Source organism: Gouania willdenowi, chromosome 15 (genome assembly GCF_900634775.1).
Source record: "Gouania willdenowi chromosome 15, fGouWil2.1, whole genome shotgun sequence".
Classification (NCBI taxonomy): Eukaryota; Metazoa; Chordata; class Actinopteri; order Blenniiformes; family Gobiesocidae; genus Gouania; species Gouania willdenowi.
The window spans coordinates 25,028,334-25,043,600 of NC_041058.1; the positions used below are offsets into that span (position 1 = coordinate 25,028,334).

General features: G+C 38.7%; 2 protein-coding genes across 3 annotated transcripts; one reads left to right on the forward strand and one right to left on the reverse strand.

The window, feature by feature from the left end:
• Positions 1 to 1,635: 1,635 nt before the first annotated feature.
• On the forward strand, positions 1,636 to 9,727 carry dennd10 (DENN domain containing 10). 2 transcript variants are annotated; one of them, XM_028468688.1, is made up of 10 exons: positions 1,636 to 1,775; positions 1,861 to 1,916; positions 4,596 to 4,792; positions 5,211 to 5,290; positions 5,371 to 5,519; positions 7,616 to 7,727; positions 7,820 to 7,920; positions 8,048 to 8,155; positions 8,877 to 8,962; positions 9,050 to 9,727. In XM_028468688.1, the coding sequence occupies exons 2-10, from the start codon at positions 1,871 to 1,873 to the stop codon at positions 9,215 to 9,217; spliced, it is 1,047 nt and encodes a 348-aa protein (XP_028324489.1). In that variant the 5' UTR covers positions 1,636 to 1,775; positions 1,861 to 1,870; the 3' UTR covers positions 9,218 to 9,727. The 2 variants fall into 2 exon arrangements, with proteins under 2 accessions (XP_028324489.1, XP_028324488.1); XM_028468687.1 differs by having other exon boundaries at positions 8,877 to 8,971; positions 9,050 to 9,724.
• A 786-nt stretch (positions 9,728 to 10,513) lies between these two features.
• Positions 10,514 to 15,206, reverse strand: sfxn4 (sideroflexin 4). The gene is made up of 14 exons (XM_028467791.1): positions 14,869 to 15,206; positions 14,719 to 14,784; positions 14,584 to 14,640; positions 14,460 to 14,486; positions 13,999 to 14,053; positions 13,493 to 13,518; positions 13,348 to 13,401; positions 13,210 to 13,272; positions 13,047 to 13,118; positions 12,594 to 12,684; positions 11,836 to 11,951; positions 10,994 to 11,079; positions 10,823 to 10,931; positions 10,514 to 10,744 (listed from the first exon to the last, which is right to left on the reverse strand). Exons 1-14 carry the CDS (start codon positions 14,905 to 14,907, stop codon positions 10,667 to 10,669), a joined length of 939 nt encoding a protein of 312 aa, XP_028323592.1. The 5' UTR covers positions 14,908 to 15,206; the 3' UTR covers positions 10,514 to 10,666.
• Between the last annotated feature and the right edge of the window lie 61 nt (positions 15,207 to 15,267).

Below are 15,267 nucleotides of genomic sequence, written 5' to 3' on the forward strand. Positions count from 1 at the left end.
TTTTTGTGGCCCCGCTGTGTTAAAAGTTGCTTATCGCTGATTCAGCACAAGACAAACACAATATGAGACTTATTATTATTATTATTATTATTATTACTTTGACTGTGTATTTGGAGAGCACAACTTACTGTGCGACTAAAGGAAGTAGGTTGTTTCACAAAAACAGTTTTGTTAGTGGTTTTATGCTTTTTTATTTTATATTTTTTATTTTAAGTAAGCTGTGTTACAATGTCACAACATTAAAGTTTTAACATTATTGTTCCCCAATTTGAACACTTTCACATGTACACAATGAACTTTAAATTTCCCATGATGAAACATTCATTTCCACTTTGAGCGTTATTGTCACTCTGGAGGAATTTGATGCTCTGGCAGTTTGGGTTTGGCCCGTGTGCTTTGTGTTTGACATGTGTGAGTTAGATAAACAATGACTGTGTGAGTTCAAGCAGTGATGTTGAAAGAAAAGGCCCGTGTTACTCTGTGCAGGGTCAATTTACATCTGGGGTCCCACACTTTGTAGTGGCAGGAACCATCCTCCTCCTCATCACTGCTAACTTTAAATACAGCCTTTAGAATCCTCAAGCTCAATGCCTTCAGCTTTATTTTTCAGTTAAATTAGTACAAATGTAAATATTATTTTTAACAGATAAAGTGAAGAAAGTAAAAGAATGATAGACAGATATGGGACAGCTCTGTCACTATAATTGTATTGAATAGATGCAGTGAGTAAATACTTTGTTAAGATCTTTATTTTACATTATTAGACCATTTCATGAATTAAGTTAAAATACTTTGCTTTTACTCAACCATTTCCAGAATTGTTTATCACCTCTTTATGTTTCAACAGTGATTTAGTATGAAGGGAAAATTTCATGAATGCACACAGTTTAAAAATATAAAGTGTGGAAGGAGTATAAAATATTGAGAAAACATTCTAAGTACCTCATTCTTTACTGCGGTCAGTGAGTTCAAATGTGGATTTCTAACAAACCTGGCAACTCAGCTGCGTCACCGTTCCAGTACGCGCTTTTCCAATGGTGTGTTTAAGGACATCTCTTAAAAAAAGAAGAAAAAAAATTCATGTCACGAAATTTCAGTTCATTAGAGAAGAAAATATGCTATATGTTCACCTAGTAAAAATTAATTAAAGTTATCAATAACGTAAATCAGCCTAGTCAAAACTTTAGATAGAGTTGAATATATGTTGGACTCGAGTTTCAACAGGCAAAAGGACATTTCGCCTCGTCATCTTCTCCGTGGATGTTTAGAGCCTAACCAAACAGAGGGCGTAAGGCAATGTTAACCATAGATAATATCACGTTATCTATGGACAGATGTAACGTAATGTAATTCACACCAGTGTTACTCCAAAAGGACATTTCTTGAACCTTAAACTAGTTTAGTCAAAATGACGTTAAATATAACACAGTATTTGTATTGATGTACCCCAGAGACAATGATTGGAAAGTGATATATTTTTGCACGGGCAGAATTATGTTATTTTTCAAGGCGGAAATTAATTGCAGATATTTCTAACCAAACTAATTAGACTTTCTAAATTCCGATATATTGAATGCACCGGCATTTAGCGCAATGGAAGCGTGCTCTGATTGGCTGAGCCGGGCGTCTCCCAGACCCAGAACCCGGAAGAGACGAAAGACGACTGGAAGCTTGTTGACATCTGTCACACAGCTGGACTTGTGGCCACTTTTAATGTGTCAACTTTTTCCTGCTACACCTTTAGACGTCCACACATTCTGCGGGTGTTTCCACAGGTATTTATTCCTCTGCTGTTGGTTCTTTGGGGAAGCTGTCCGCACCTTGTCTCAACATTAACTCTGTAAGTGGGATCTGTTGCAGGTGATGGAAGATGGCATCTCCTGAGACACAGCTCATATCCAGTGTGGGGTTAATCGGTAAGTTTAGAGTGGTTATTTAGCTTTTGAGTTGTGTTTTTATGCAAAGCTGCATCTGAAGTGGCAGCTGCATCACATGACATTGCTGTGACTCGTAAAGTCTTCCTTATTGGTTGATCATCCTCAGTGTTTAACCTCATGATCAAGTGAAGCTAAAGTAGATATACAGAGATTAGAATGATACAGTGCCTACACTTTTTTAAAGGTGAAAACCAGCAAGTCAAACTGTCTAATAATAAAAATAAATAACAACAACCCCTAAGCCTTCATTAAAAACAAACTAACATATTATTTAGTTTGTGAAACACTAAATCAATGTAAACACTGGTCACAGATGTTTTCAGAATACCATTCTTACATTTTGAGTAGAAATAAAATAAATCAGTGCACACCTGATATCATTTAATGCATAATATAATTTTCCAATCAATGCTTTACGATATGACAGCCGTGAACAGAACAATTAGCTCCTATAGATGGTAATAGACCCCTTAATGACGTGGCTGGAGGCAAAAACAGTTAACGCCACTGGCTAAAGACTGTGGAGGCTAGTAATTTTAAAGCTTTGTTGTGTGTTTGTGTGCCATAATAGGAGAAATAACATTAGTGGACGTAAATTAAAGTTTTATAGGACTCCAGTGGATTCTCATGCTCAGAAAAAATGAACACAATTGTGGTTTTGCCTCCAGGCTAAGCCCCGCCCAACAAAATACTTCACAATGTTTACAAATAATCAAAGGGTCTATACAGCAGGTTCCTTGCTGATTATATCAACTGTGATGATGGTCATGGTCTAATATAAATCTACCTTTTTATTAATAAAACATGCGGTTCAGGGGTTATCTAGGACTGGAATAGATGAGCGCCTTTGACAAAATGAATAAAAACACAAAATGCCCTCAACTGGTTACAGTCTTATCTCACTAACAGAAAACAATTCATCTTCATTAACAACTGTTCCCCCTCCACTGCCCCCTTGTCCCAAGGAGTCCCCCATGGCTCTGTGCTTGGTCCTCTCCTCTTCACCATCTACCTCCTCCCCCTCGGTCAAATCATTTGTCGTCATGGTCTCTGTTTTCACTGTTACACCGATGATGTCCAATTATACATCTCCACCAAGTCTATCACCCCTGAAACCCACTCCACACTGTCAAATTGTCTATCTGATATCAAAACATGGCTCCAAGAAAACTTCCTGATCTTAAACAGTAACAAATCCAACATACATACATGGTCCAAACTCTCTCTGTGTCTTGAAAAGTGCTTTTAAATAAAATGTATTATTATTATTGTTATGATTATAAAATAAACCCTAATCAACAATGCTGCCAACATACACTTACACTGTTCAACTGTGTATTTGTGTTATGATCTGGGTCAGGTAAGTGCTGGGCCGACATCATCATGACTTGGGTCGGATTTCTTCTTCTGAAACCTGGTTTTGAGGGAGAATTCAATTTCCATTCCATTCATCTGTGTTTTCTCAAACTCACCTGTTTTCTGGAGTTTTAGCCCTCTGACAAGTCAATGTAATGACACTTCTAAAAACAGGCTGTTTTGGGGTCTTCTTGCATATACATGAGTGGGCGTGTCTGTAGACACAGACTTCATGCCTCGCTCTGAGAGGGTGATCACCAGAGCTATTTTTGTTGCTATCCACACACTCTTGTTATTGTTTTCACCCAAAAAACTGCACATTACAGTAAAACACATGGCTGTTTAAGAGGCTATTGTGATTGTGAGTCTGACAAACACTGCTCCTTGGTGTGTTTATCACATCAGCAGCGGAGTCAGTCATCTGTTTCAAACACTCACCAGAGCTGCTACGTTGCTTTCTTGTCATCCACAGGAATAGTCCATTTAAGACGATAATTCACCGTTTTGTTCTACCGCTGCGTCGCATTGGGTCACAAACACGTCAGATCATGTTAAAGCTTGATATGAGGCAATATAACCGCTACTAAAAATGGAACTGATTCTGAGCATTCATACTGCTACACTAGATAATCTATATACTGAACGTATAAATATATTATCTGTGGATAAAGGGACTAGTGGTTAAGGGGAGAAGGCTTGTAATCGTAGGCTCACTAGTTCTAATCTCCCTGGTCCATCACTGTGGGATGTTGATCAGTCCCTTATATTAACCCTAACTGCTCCCTGGGTGCTACACTGTGGCTGCCCACTGCTCCTCAGGGAGGGGTTAAATACAGAAAACACATTTTGTGTATATAGCTTCATATATACAGTATGACAATAAAGTATAACAAATTTTCTATATTAAATCGCAGTGTTTGTTTTAGCTGTGAGGTATAGTTTGAGAGGGAGGAGCTCACATTCTTATAGGGTAGGAGGAGCCAGGATTGTCAGGAGGAGGAGTTTCCATGGTGTGACGTCACAACGTGAGAAAATTCCAACTCACCCGTTTGGAGCTGACTTTTTACAAATTGTGGAATAACACGGGAGGGAGGAAACATAACTTTTGGAATGTATATCACTGTAGCAAAACCACTGCCCCTTTAAGAGCTAATATTCGTAAGGTGATGTTAATCTAAATGTTATATTATTTCCTTTAACCTTACAAAGCCATTGACATTTTACCAGAGGTCCAACCTGGTGGTATCTGCATCCCTATGGGTTGTGACCTATGCATGGTACTGTTTCTCTCTCTCTCTCCAGAGAAAGATGTGAATGGAGACACGCTGTGGGTCTGGTGCTATCCATCCGTCAGCTCTGAACTGAGGCAGGTTCTGCTCAGCAAGTGCTGCCTGACCCAGGAGGGGAAGGATTTCCACACCTTTGTGTTTGGGCAGTTCTGTCGGACCTGGTACTACATCACCACAGTGGAGGTACAGGAACCTACAGCTCTGAACAAGGTACCTAGATTTTTTTTTAATTTTTTGAAGGTTTCAAGAATAACATTTAATATTTCCAGGTTTTAGCTGCAGGTTTAGAATTAATCAGTTTTCTGAGACAATCAGTATTTATGTAAAAAAAGTTACTTATGAGCAAGAAAAACGTTTCGAGGCAAAACTTTGCAGTGCAGCAGAATCCGTGTCAGCATCCTCACAGTGACACTGAGGCATTTTTCAGATCCATTTGAATGGTTTGTTATCTGATCTGTTTGCCATGGAAGTGAACCAAAGCTTGCACATATCTTTTACCCTGGACTGATGTCCTATTGGTGACTTTAAGGGGTATGATAACAGAAATGTGTCCAAGTTTAAAAAGAGCTTTGTTTTGTTAATTCATTGAAAACATAATTTAATCACAGGTGTACCTCTTCCTTTCAAGGTGACTCATTTTTCAATAGTTGTTACTGCAAAAGATTTCAACCCTGAGAAGTACGCTGCACTGGGTCGGATACTCTGCAGGTAAGTATGTGAGCCCACTTCTACATGTAATAGATTACACCTCCAGCACTACTCATTGGCTTGGTTGATATACTTTTCAGGATGTACATCAAACATGGCAGCCCAGTGAAGATGATGGAGGCCTACATCACCGTCCTCACCAAAGGAGTCTGTCAGAGTGATGAAAATGGCTCGTTTGTCATTAAAGACTACGACGTACGGAAGGCCTACCTGGCCGGTTCGATCAAAGGTGAGCATTGTCAGCACATCGGCCTCAGTTCATACAGGGATGTTAAAGGGATGCTTTTTAACCTTTAAGACACTCATCTTTCATATACTAAAATGTGTCCATAGTTATTTTTCACGAGGGAAAGCAGAATGAGTTTAGGTTGAGTTTATAAGAAAGTATATTACCACGAGATCAGTTTTTATTGGTTTACAGATTTGACCCATTGGTCTAGTGTTTTTCAAGCTTGAGGTCAAATTAAAACAGCACATGCAATCTCAAACAACTATATTCTATACTTTCACTTTCCCAAATATAAATATAGTTAAAATATAATGCAGTAGGGATGGGCGATATAGAGTAAAAGAAATGTATCTCGATAAGTTCTGGTATTTATCACGGTAACGATAAAAATTACGATAAATAAAAAACAATGGGCTATATGCACGCTTACAAAGACCTACAAAGAACTTTTGGTTCTGTATTCTGACAAATGACTATAGTTTTCACATCAATCTTACACAATCTTACACAACTCAACAATAGCAGTGAATAGCAGAGGACATCTTAAACATTTGCATAAGCTTCTGGCCTTTCACTGACAAACTGTTTTTCCCGTTTATTCAGAGTTGCTCCTGTTGTATGTTTAGCTAGGTGCTAATGCGACAGCTATGTTTTGATAGCATTTGTTACCCTGTATAAATCTAATGTCCTCATCTGAGGCAGCAAACCGTTCCAAGCCAAACTTGTTGTTGATGGTCATCTCATTCATCTGTCTCCGGACCGCAGCGTTCTCCGTACGGAGCTCCTCTATAACTGAGGGCTGAGTCCAATGCACCCGGCTCAGCACAGGAACAGTAGTCGTGGTCAGGACATGGTACGTCCATTTCCTCCTCTGGGTTCTCAGAGAGAGTTAAGTCGCTTTCTTCACTCCAAATACCAGGACGAGGGGCAGGAAGGGAATAATTATTCCATTTAAAAAGAACAGGGACAGCTCCACCTCTTAAACGCCGACACCCTTGTGGATTTGACGGCTCCTTCATGTCAGCTGGCAAAAAATTACAACTACAGACCCGAGTGTGATTAGTTATCAAAAAATTATCTCTCCGGATGTTGATGACCCACTTTTTTTGCAGTTCATCCTCGTGTGGGATTGTTAAAAAACTGAAAGCAGAATTACATCTAGCTGAAGCTGTACACCTAGGGACGCAACAGTGGTATCTTGATATGCTGTCTTCTCTTGTTAGGAAGGTTAACTTTGTCCTTTAGGATGTCATTGTGTAGACACACAACCGCACAAACAGGCACAATAAAACTAAACTGTGAAAAACACGTTTCAAAAGTGTGACGGCTCAATGTTTTGACTGTCCAAAAGCTAGCGTGGCGGTAACAGGAAAGACGTAATCGGTCTTATTTTCAACCGGAAATATGTCACGTCTCACTGTGCATATATCCCATAAATACAAACATAATACAATTCCCAACTTAAAGTGTAAACAGGTTCCTTACAAACACAAATAAAATGTAATACATCAACACTAGAATCTGCATTTACAGCTACAATAGCTGCTGACTCAATGAGATCATTGGCTGCTAAGTTATGGAATATATTTGTGCATGTGGGTCACTGTATTAGTGTTATTGTATGCATATCATTTATTCCCTAATTTATAATGACTCTTTTAAGAACGAAGCACAGCGGAGCTCTAGTTAACAGCGCTCCAGAGAATAAGTTGTTAACTAAAAACTTTTGGGGGAATTCTTGGCTAAATTGAGGCCAAATCATCTCATATGACATTATTTTACCAGTGAGAATGTTTTTGATTAAACATTGTAAACGATAACGTATTGCATATTCTTATAAAGCAGTATAAAAATATCTGAGCTGGCGCATCTTGTCACTTTGTGCACTAATTCTTGCTTTTCTCAATTTGTAACACAGTGTAACTGACATGTTAAAATATAATTCTTGAGGAAAAGATGTCTCTGGGGTCACCAGAAATGTGTTTCCTAAAAATGGGTTCACGACCTAAAAAAGGTTGAGAACCACTGCATTAGTCCAACATGTGGTGTTTGAATGGGTTGATGTGATGTTGATGTAAACACATTTTCTTTCTCAGATGTGGTGTCTCAATTTGGGATGGAGACCATCATCCTGTACACGGCCCTGATGCTGAAGAAAAGGATAGTCGTTCATCATCCTCGTATTGAAGTGCTGTTAGAATTTACAAGGTGATGCCATGTTTGGTTTTAAAAAAAACAAATCCTATGAATATGTGTATTATGTGTAGTCTGTGATGGTAACTCCTCCTGTTTTCCTTCAGAGTTCTGCCAGCTCTAACGTGGCACAGGAAAGACTGGTCCATCCTGCACCCGTACGTTCACCTAACTGAGGTTGAAGAGGTGGATTTAAAGAAAAGTTCTGGTGAGGCTACATTATGGTTTGTTTGGTCAAAAACCAGAACACCTTTATGCACACACTCCATTGGAGATTAGTCACTATCTGTGCTGAATGAGCCAATCATGTATCAATATTTTTCTCTTTTCCACAGGGTACATTGCAGGATTCACAGATCCAGAAGTGAGCAATAGATCAGACTTGTTTGATGTGTTTGTGAACCTCCCAGAAAGCGTCATCACCATATCCCAGAATGCTAAAGGTAGAATGTGTTTAAAGAAAAAAAGATGTTTATTATAACACTTTGGCTGCGTTCGAAATCGCATACTAACATACTACACATTACAAACTCAATGGGTATATACTATATACTATATAATATAAGTATGGTTAGGATGATGAGCGTTTTCCACTAAAGTATACTTCCAAGTTTCCCAAGATGCATTTTGAACCTACAACAACAAAAATCTGAATGACACTGAGACTAAATATCTCTATTAATTCTCCATCTTTGAAAGTTCTGAAAGAATTTTAGGTGAGAAAGTGACCAAGTAGAATATCAACATGTGGTCATTTGATCCATAAAACTCACAGAAACACATTTTGAAGACTCGCCTTTGTGCTACTTCTGTGGAACTTCAAAACAAGAGCCCTATTTACAGAAGAAGAAGAATAGATGCTTTTGTTTTGAAAAGAGGATGTTTGATTTTTTTTTTTTTTTTCCTGAAGCTGGTTCAGGACAGTTTTACGTTCCACTCACAATGCATCATGAGGCCTTTGAGTATGAGTAGTGTGCCCACCATGCATACTTAAAAAAGGACCCGATATAGTATACATCTGGGTATACATACTATCTAATGTGAATGCACTACATATTCATTTTGACCGTAGACTTAGTATGAGTAGTACGAGTAGTATGTTAGTATGTGATTTCAAACACAGGCTTGGATTCCCACACACTGATGATTGGTGTATCACTGCAGAAGCCATGGCGATGGGCAAACTCCACAAGGACATTGGTCAACTCATCATCCAATCAGCAGAGGACTCTGAGCGGTCAGACAGTCAGGTAATCAAGGTGAGACCATTAACAGCTGTGTGTGTACAACAAACGGTCTGATATGTAACCACGTGTCGCGTTGATGTTTATTCCCAGGATTTATCCGTTAAAACCAGAGAGATCCTCACCAACCTGGTCGCTCTGGCAGACGAGTGCGAGGACTCCAAAATCACTCTGGAGTCTCTTAAGAAGCGTCATTTTCCCCCGGCAACGGAGAACTTCCTCTTTCATTTGGCTGCTGCGGAGCAGCTCCTACAGATATAAGCCTGTGTGCAGATGTTCAATGCTGCACATCAGGCAGGAAAAGATCCACAGTTGCCAAAAAATAACTAAGCACACGGTGATGGAAAAATGCCTTACTTCAGCAGAAATTCTTGCAGTAAATTTTTAATTATACACTGATCTTGCCTTATTTTTAACCCACGGCATAGTTATGCTCTCCTTACTCTATGGTGTATAGGTAGAATTAACATAAGTGTTTAAAATCGTTGCAGTCTTTGGAATGTTTTAATATGTTAGATTTCTAAATACAGGATTTTTTAAATTAAAACATTTGTGCAAGGTGATGAATTAAAGTATTTTATAGCTGCACAGGCATCAATCATTTATATCAAGGCAGGGACCTCACTCCATTACAAAGTTAACCCCCACTGCAATAGTCGATTGACAGAACTGTGAAAAACTCCTGCATGTTAAGTATTCCTCTAAAAATACAGCCTGTGTGTAAACTTGAGTCATCCAGCAGATGTATTGTCACTAAACTCTTTCCACTAAGCAGATGCTCTGTAATCAATAAAGATTTTGTGTTGGAATAAAAGCCAAGAAGAAATTAATTCTTTAATATCTACAGTCTTAAATAAGCTTTCTGAAACAATGAAGTCATCTCTGTGCTTTAGGTAAGAAATGTGGATACAGGATTAAACAATTGCAAACAAAGCCTCCTCACAGCTTCTAAGCTGCTTATAAATGTCCTATTCAGAATAAATGTGATTCATTTATTAAGTAAATAATGTGTTGCACGCTGATGAGTCAAAAATATGAAGCTGTGTTGATTCTGGTCCTTTCTGTGACTTAGAGCAGCAGTTCTCAACTTTTGGGGTTGCAAGATACTGGGAGGGGGTCGCCAGATGCCTTCAAGAAACAAAAAATATTTTTTGAACAATTTGAGCCCATTTTTGCTTATTTTTACCCTTTTTCTGCAACTACACCAAACTTGCCATATTTTAACTTATTTTCATCACTTTTTCTTGCTATATTGTTGCTTCTTTTAATGCATTTTGCTACATTAATCCCATTACTGCCACTTCATCAAATTTAAGCAGTTCTAGCTTCACGTTTCATAGGAAAACCTCCAAACATCCCAAACTGAGTGTGAAGCACTGAGCGGTCAGCATCAGTGAAGCTCACACCATAATATTATTCCACAGTTTGTCTAATCAAATAAATGGAATTTCATGTCTGTGCATTTTATGAATGAAATCAGCATTAATACAAACTAGGTGTGCTGTCTGGTTTTACAAATGTCTAACCCCTAAACCTTAGCAAATGATGAAAGAATGCTCACAACTCCACATGGCTCTTTATTACTTTGTGAGAAAAAAGTTGATCTAATTGAAGAAAAAAGTAGTTTAGTACTGGTTTGGAACAGGAAATCTGTCCTTTTATTGTGCTACATTCTTGCTGTCTATGATGTAGCTGTTGTGTTGCTGCTCGTCACAGTCCTCTGTGGTACAATAACTTTTCACCCAGAGCCCCGCCCTGCAGCTCCGCCTCTACGTTTTCTCTCTGGATCTGAAAGACAGGGTCAGGGTCAGCGGAGGTCATGGTAAAGACAACACCATCAGTGATGTGTGCAGCACAGAATCTCACCGTTCCTACTTGTGGAAACAGACTGAAGGAAACGGGGATCATCAGGCCCAGGACGAACGCTACAGTGATGTGACGGTAACTAGTCAAGTTCCTCTGGAAGGGCCTCCAACTGTGAACGAGACTCTTTAGGTTGGTGTTTGTTGCACAGAAATCAATGTATTTGTGTGTGACCTGTTTAAAAGCAGAAACATCAGGTTGGGAACAGCAGCAGTGGTACCAAACAGAACCGCTCTGGACAGCGCTGTGTTCTTCACGGCCTGTGGGAACAAACACACACTCAGCACTGCCACGTTTCAGTAAAGACAATGGCTGTGTACCAAATCACCTACTAACGTACTCCATACTCAATGAGTGTATACTGTCTACTATATACTATTAGTATGATTAGGATGATGAGTGTTCCCACTAAAATATACTTCCAAGTTTCCCAAGATGCATTTCGAACCTACAACGACAAAAACCTGAATCACACTGAGACTAATAATCTCCATTAATTCACCACCTTTAAAAGTTCTGATGTCATTTATAGCGAGAAAGTGACTAAGTAGAATATCAACATGTGGTCATTTGATCCATAAAACTCACGTAAACACATTTCCCGCTGACATTTCAGAGATTTTGGGAGATCCGACATTGTGCTACTGACTAAACTTACAGTTAACTTCAAAACAACAGCTCTATTTACAAAAGTGTTAAAAAAAAACTAATGAAAGTCAGGAAGAGAAGCTTTTGTTTTGAAACAGGGACGTTTGATTTTTAGTTTGAAGCTGGTCCCAGGACGATTTTACGTTCGGGTCTCAATGCATCATGGGGAGGTTGAGTATGACTAGTGTGCCCACCGTGCATACTTAAAAAAAACGTCCCGATATAGTATACATCTGGGTACTTCCTGCATACTCAATCTTTCCAGATACTATCTAATATGGATGCACTACATGCTCGTTTTGACGTCACACTTGGTTAGTATGACATTTTGAACACAGCCAATCAACCTTTGTCTCTCGTTTACCAACCTGCTCTCCTGCTGCTTTAGAGACCCCCACAGGTTTGCCATTGTCATCAAACACTTGGATCCCAGTGTCCATCTCCTCATGTCGGATGGTTAACAAGTTAAAGAATGCCAATCCAGCTGGAGAGATACAGGACAAATACAGCAACACAATGAATGTTTAAAAAAATCGATCCACTCTGTACTCGTTAAAGTTGTGTAGGGCTGAACCAAAACTCATATCGATATCTCTTCTCAAAATGGCGATATAAGATATAAATCTCGATAATTTTAATTCAAATAACCAGAAAGACAATTCTGGGTTAAATTTGCTGATGCAAAACAAACAGTTGTACAAAATGTGCCACTTTTGGCTTTTTCTCCTATAAAGGACAGCATGTGTGAGTGAGTTTTGTAGTGTGGCTTAGTTTAGGGGAGGGTCTGTGTTAGGACTCAGAAATCCATCGAACTGTGCTTCTAATGCTGTTCTGAGAAGTAGAGAAAGCAGTGACTCCTAAAACAAGTGTTTTAAAACAAAATAAGCTATAAAAAATATAAAAATATCTATAAAAGCGATATTGTATCTTTCTATATTATTATAATAGAAAACGCGATACATCTTGAATCTTGATATATCGCCCAGCTCTGAAATTGTGCACTTTATATTATATTCATACACTATAGCCTCCCTGTCCATCGATTTACCCCCAACTGACCCTGAACCTAGTCCCTGGACCACAGTTTGAGTATTAGTTCAGCCAGCGAACATCATAAGAAATTTACCTGAGAGAGGTATTGGCAATAAGAACCGACAGAAAGTCTTGATCGGTGGACTCGTCACCCGCAGCCGGTTAATAAATATTTGAGGAAGAGCCTGAAACAATAGATAGGAGACATTTTAGTCATACTGGGCTTATTGTGGTGGTTCTCAAACTGGGGGACGTGATGTCATGACAGGAGACGGTGCAGTGCTATAATGACCTGCTGAACCTTGATCATGAAAAATGAGCTTTATTACTGTTCTAAAATATGTGATTTGAAAAAGAAATGTCCTATGTTGGGTGCTGAGAGTTTTTCATTCTTCATAGGGGGGTAGACCACTGACCTGTTCCTATATTAATCACCACTTGAATAATTCTAAGGTGCTTTGTCAGCTACTTTGTGCCACTGACGTGTGTCACTCCATCTACATTAACTGTGATCAGCCACAGTGAGTGTGTGTACCCTATTACCCACCCCTGCACATGTGCTCACAGACACTGTTCCTGCCATCAGGAGCTGGTGATTCAGTGTTGTCCTTGGCCCTTCCTGAAAAAGCACACACGCACACGCGCACACGCACACACACTGAGAAAGGGAGAGCACAAGGTGAAGGATTCAGATGAACAACAAACATTACCTTCTCTAATGACCGGTTCCTGTTGATGTGGTTGAAACCTGCCATGTAACTCTGCACCAAAAACTGAAAACAGATGTTTCAGGGTTAAAGACTTTTATTTATTTATTTTTAACTTTGGTAAATCAATTTGTTTCTTACCTGCCAAAATAAAGCAGGTTTGACAGTTCTATGAGGCAAAAAGCTGGCAACAACCTATAAAAACCCACACAAAAAAAGAATGTAATTACTTAGTGAAGAAACAAATACACAAAAATGATTTAGAAGTAAAGAGGAAAAGTCCTACCAGGGTTCCTGAAACTGGAAAGACAGCTAGGAAGAAAAACAACAGACAGATTAATGAAAATTAACACACAAACAAACAGTCCTGCAGAAGTTCTCTGTCCTCCAGGTCAGGATAAATCAGCTATAGGGAAATAAATAATGGATGCAGGAATATAAATTTATCTTACGTCCTAAAATATTTATTTAGTTTTTTAATATATCTAACCTATTGTTGAATCCATCAAAAACTGACAAACAAAAAACATTTCAGTGAATGATCTTTTGAAACCAACTCCTGTGTAAAAGAAAGTGAGATTTGTAGGATAAAGGTTGAATAAAGCACTTGTAAATAAAATGCTCATTTTCAGTCCACAATAAGTCTAAGCTATTTAACCGGTAACTATCTTGGATACTTGTTGTTTCCCTAGATATTCTAAAAAATTATATATATACAGTATATATATATATTGTCTTTTTTTATTTTTATAAAAATGCTATTATATCAATTAAAACTCTAAATGATTTTACCTGGAGGACGAAAAGGAAGTGGGAGAACTTCACCAGAACCAGCATGGACAGATGACTGTAAACACAGAGTAGATAAGATGAGGACAATAACCCCCCCCCCCCCCCACACACACACACACACACACACACACAATTAAATCTAATCAGATGATCAACTTTACGAAGTAAAAAAGAAATAAAGAGTACGTGTGAAATGAAACCCCTCAAAAAAAAAAAAAAAAAAAATAGATGAATGCAGAGTTTTTAAAGCTGCGGTATGACAGTTTCTGTTCACAGTGCTGTAAGCAGGTGATCTCATTCATCTTTCAGCCTTAAAATAACTACAATTATCACATCTCACACACAGATTAAAGCCATTTGTGCTACATGTTCTCTGCTCAGCCTTTTCACTCAAGGATGAATGAGGTGTTAATACATGTGGTGTGATCTGAAGAAGGAATAGTTTGTGTGTTGTTTCTTACAAGTGAGAGGCTCAGAGCAGATGTATCCTAGGAAAGAAAGAAGGACAGAGAGACAAGATAAAGTGAAACACACTGAGGAACCTTTGTTTTACAGAATGATGAACGCTGAGCTACCAACACACACCTCCTCACTCAGCTTCTCTCCACTTCTAAGGAGAGTGTTGGCTTTTTGAATCTCAGCCTGGAGGAGAGCAGGATGACAGAGTAAATACAGGGCATTGATCTGATGGCTTCACAGCATCTGATAAGTTCATCTTACATCAGAGGAAAGCAACAGGGTTGGATCCAGGAGGTCCAACCAGATCTTCAGTCGCCTGAAGAAAGACTGTAAACATATAATCAATCGAGACGTTTTACCACAAAGCTACAAATATCATAATGGTAAATAAAGCATCAAAAAGAGAGTTACCTCCTCCTGGCTTTTCCAATGCAAAAGATTAGGATCCATTAGAATCAGCGGGTGTGTTTACAGCCTATAGATATAAATATATATAAAACATTTATATAAAACAAGATTGTATTATTGCATTCTGCTTTGCACTGTATCTCTACAATACGTGAATCCCATGCTTTTGAGGTCAAGTTGTATTCACTTCCGTTTACAACCACGTGTTCGGTGTAGGCGTGTCTGCTGCCTTTATGGACAAAAGATATGTCGTATTTTATAAAACTCTCCATCCTTGGTGTTTCATTTAGGCACGTGCGGCTTGGCTGAGCACTCGACATATTTTTGTGTTGTATTACACAATGACAATACAATTAGTATATAATCATACATTTCAAAATGGGCGAGTTTTCTCCTGTAAAT

Excerpts from the sequence above, each read along its gene's own strand:
- dennd10 (XM_028468687.1), top strand. The coding sequence starts at position 1,871 with ATGGCATCTCCTGAGACACAGCTCATATCCAGTGTGGGGTTAATCG. Across the intron at positions 1,917-4,595 it reads ATCCAGTGTGGGGTTAATCG|AGAAAGATGTGAATGGAGAC; the intron begins GTAAGTTTAGAG and ends CTCTCTCTCCAG. Across the intron at positions 7,921-8,047 it reads GGATTTAAAGAAAAGTTCTG|GGTACATTGCAGGATTCACA; the intron begins GTGAGGCTACAT and ends TCTTTTCCACAG.
- sfxn4 (XM_028467791.1), bottom strand. The coding sequence starts at position 14,907 with ATGGATCCTAATCTTTTGCATTGGAAAAGCCAGGAGGAG. Across the intron at positions 14,785-14,868 it reads ATTGGAAAAGCCAGGAGGAG|TCTTTCTTCAGGCGACTGAA; the intron begins GTAACTCTCTTT and ends ATATGTTTACAG. Across the intron at positions 13,519-13,998 it reads ACTTCCTTTTCGTCCTCCAG|CTGTCTTTCCAGTTTCAGGA; the intron begins GTAAAATCATTT and ends TTTTCTTCCTAG.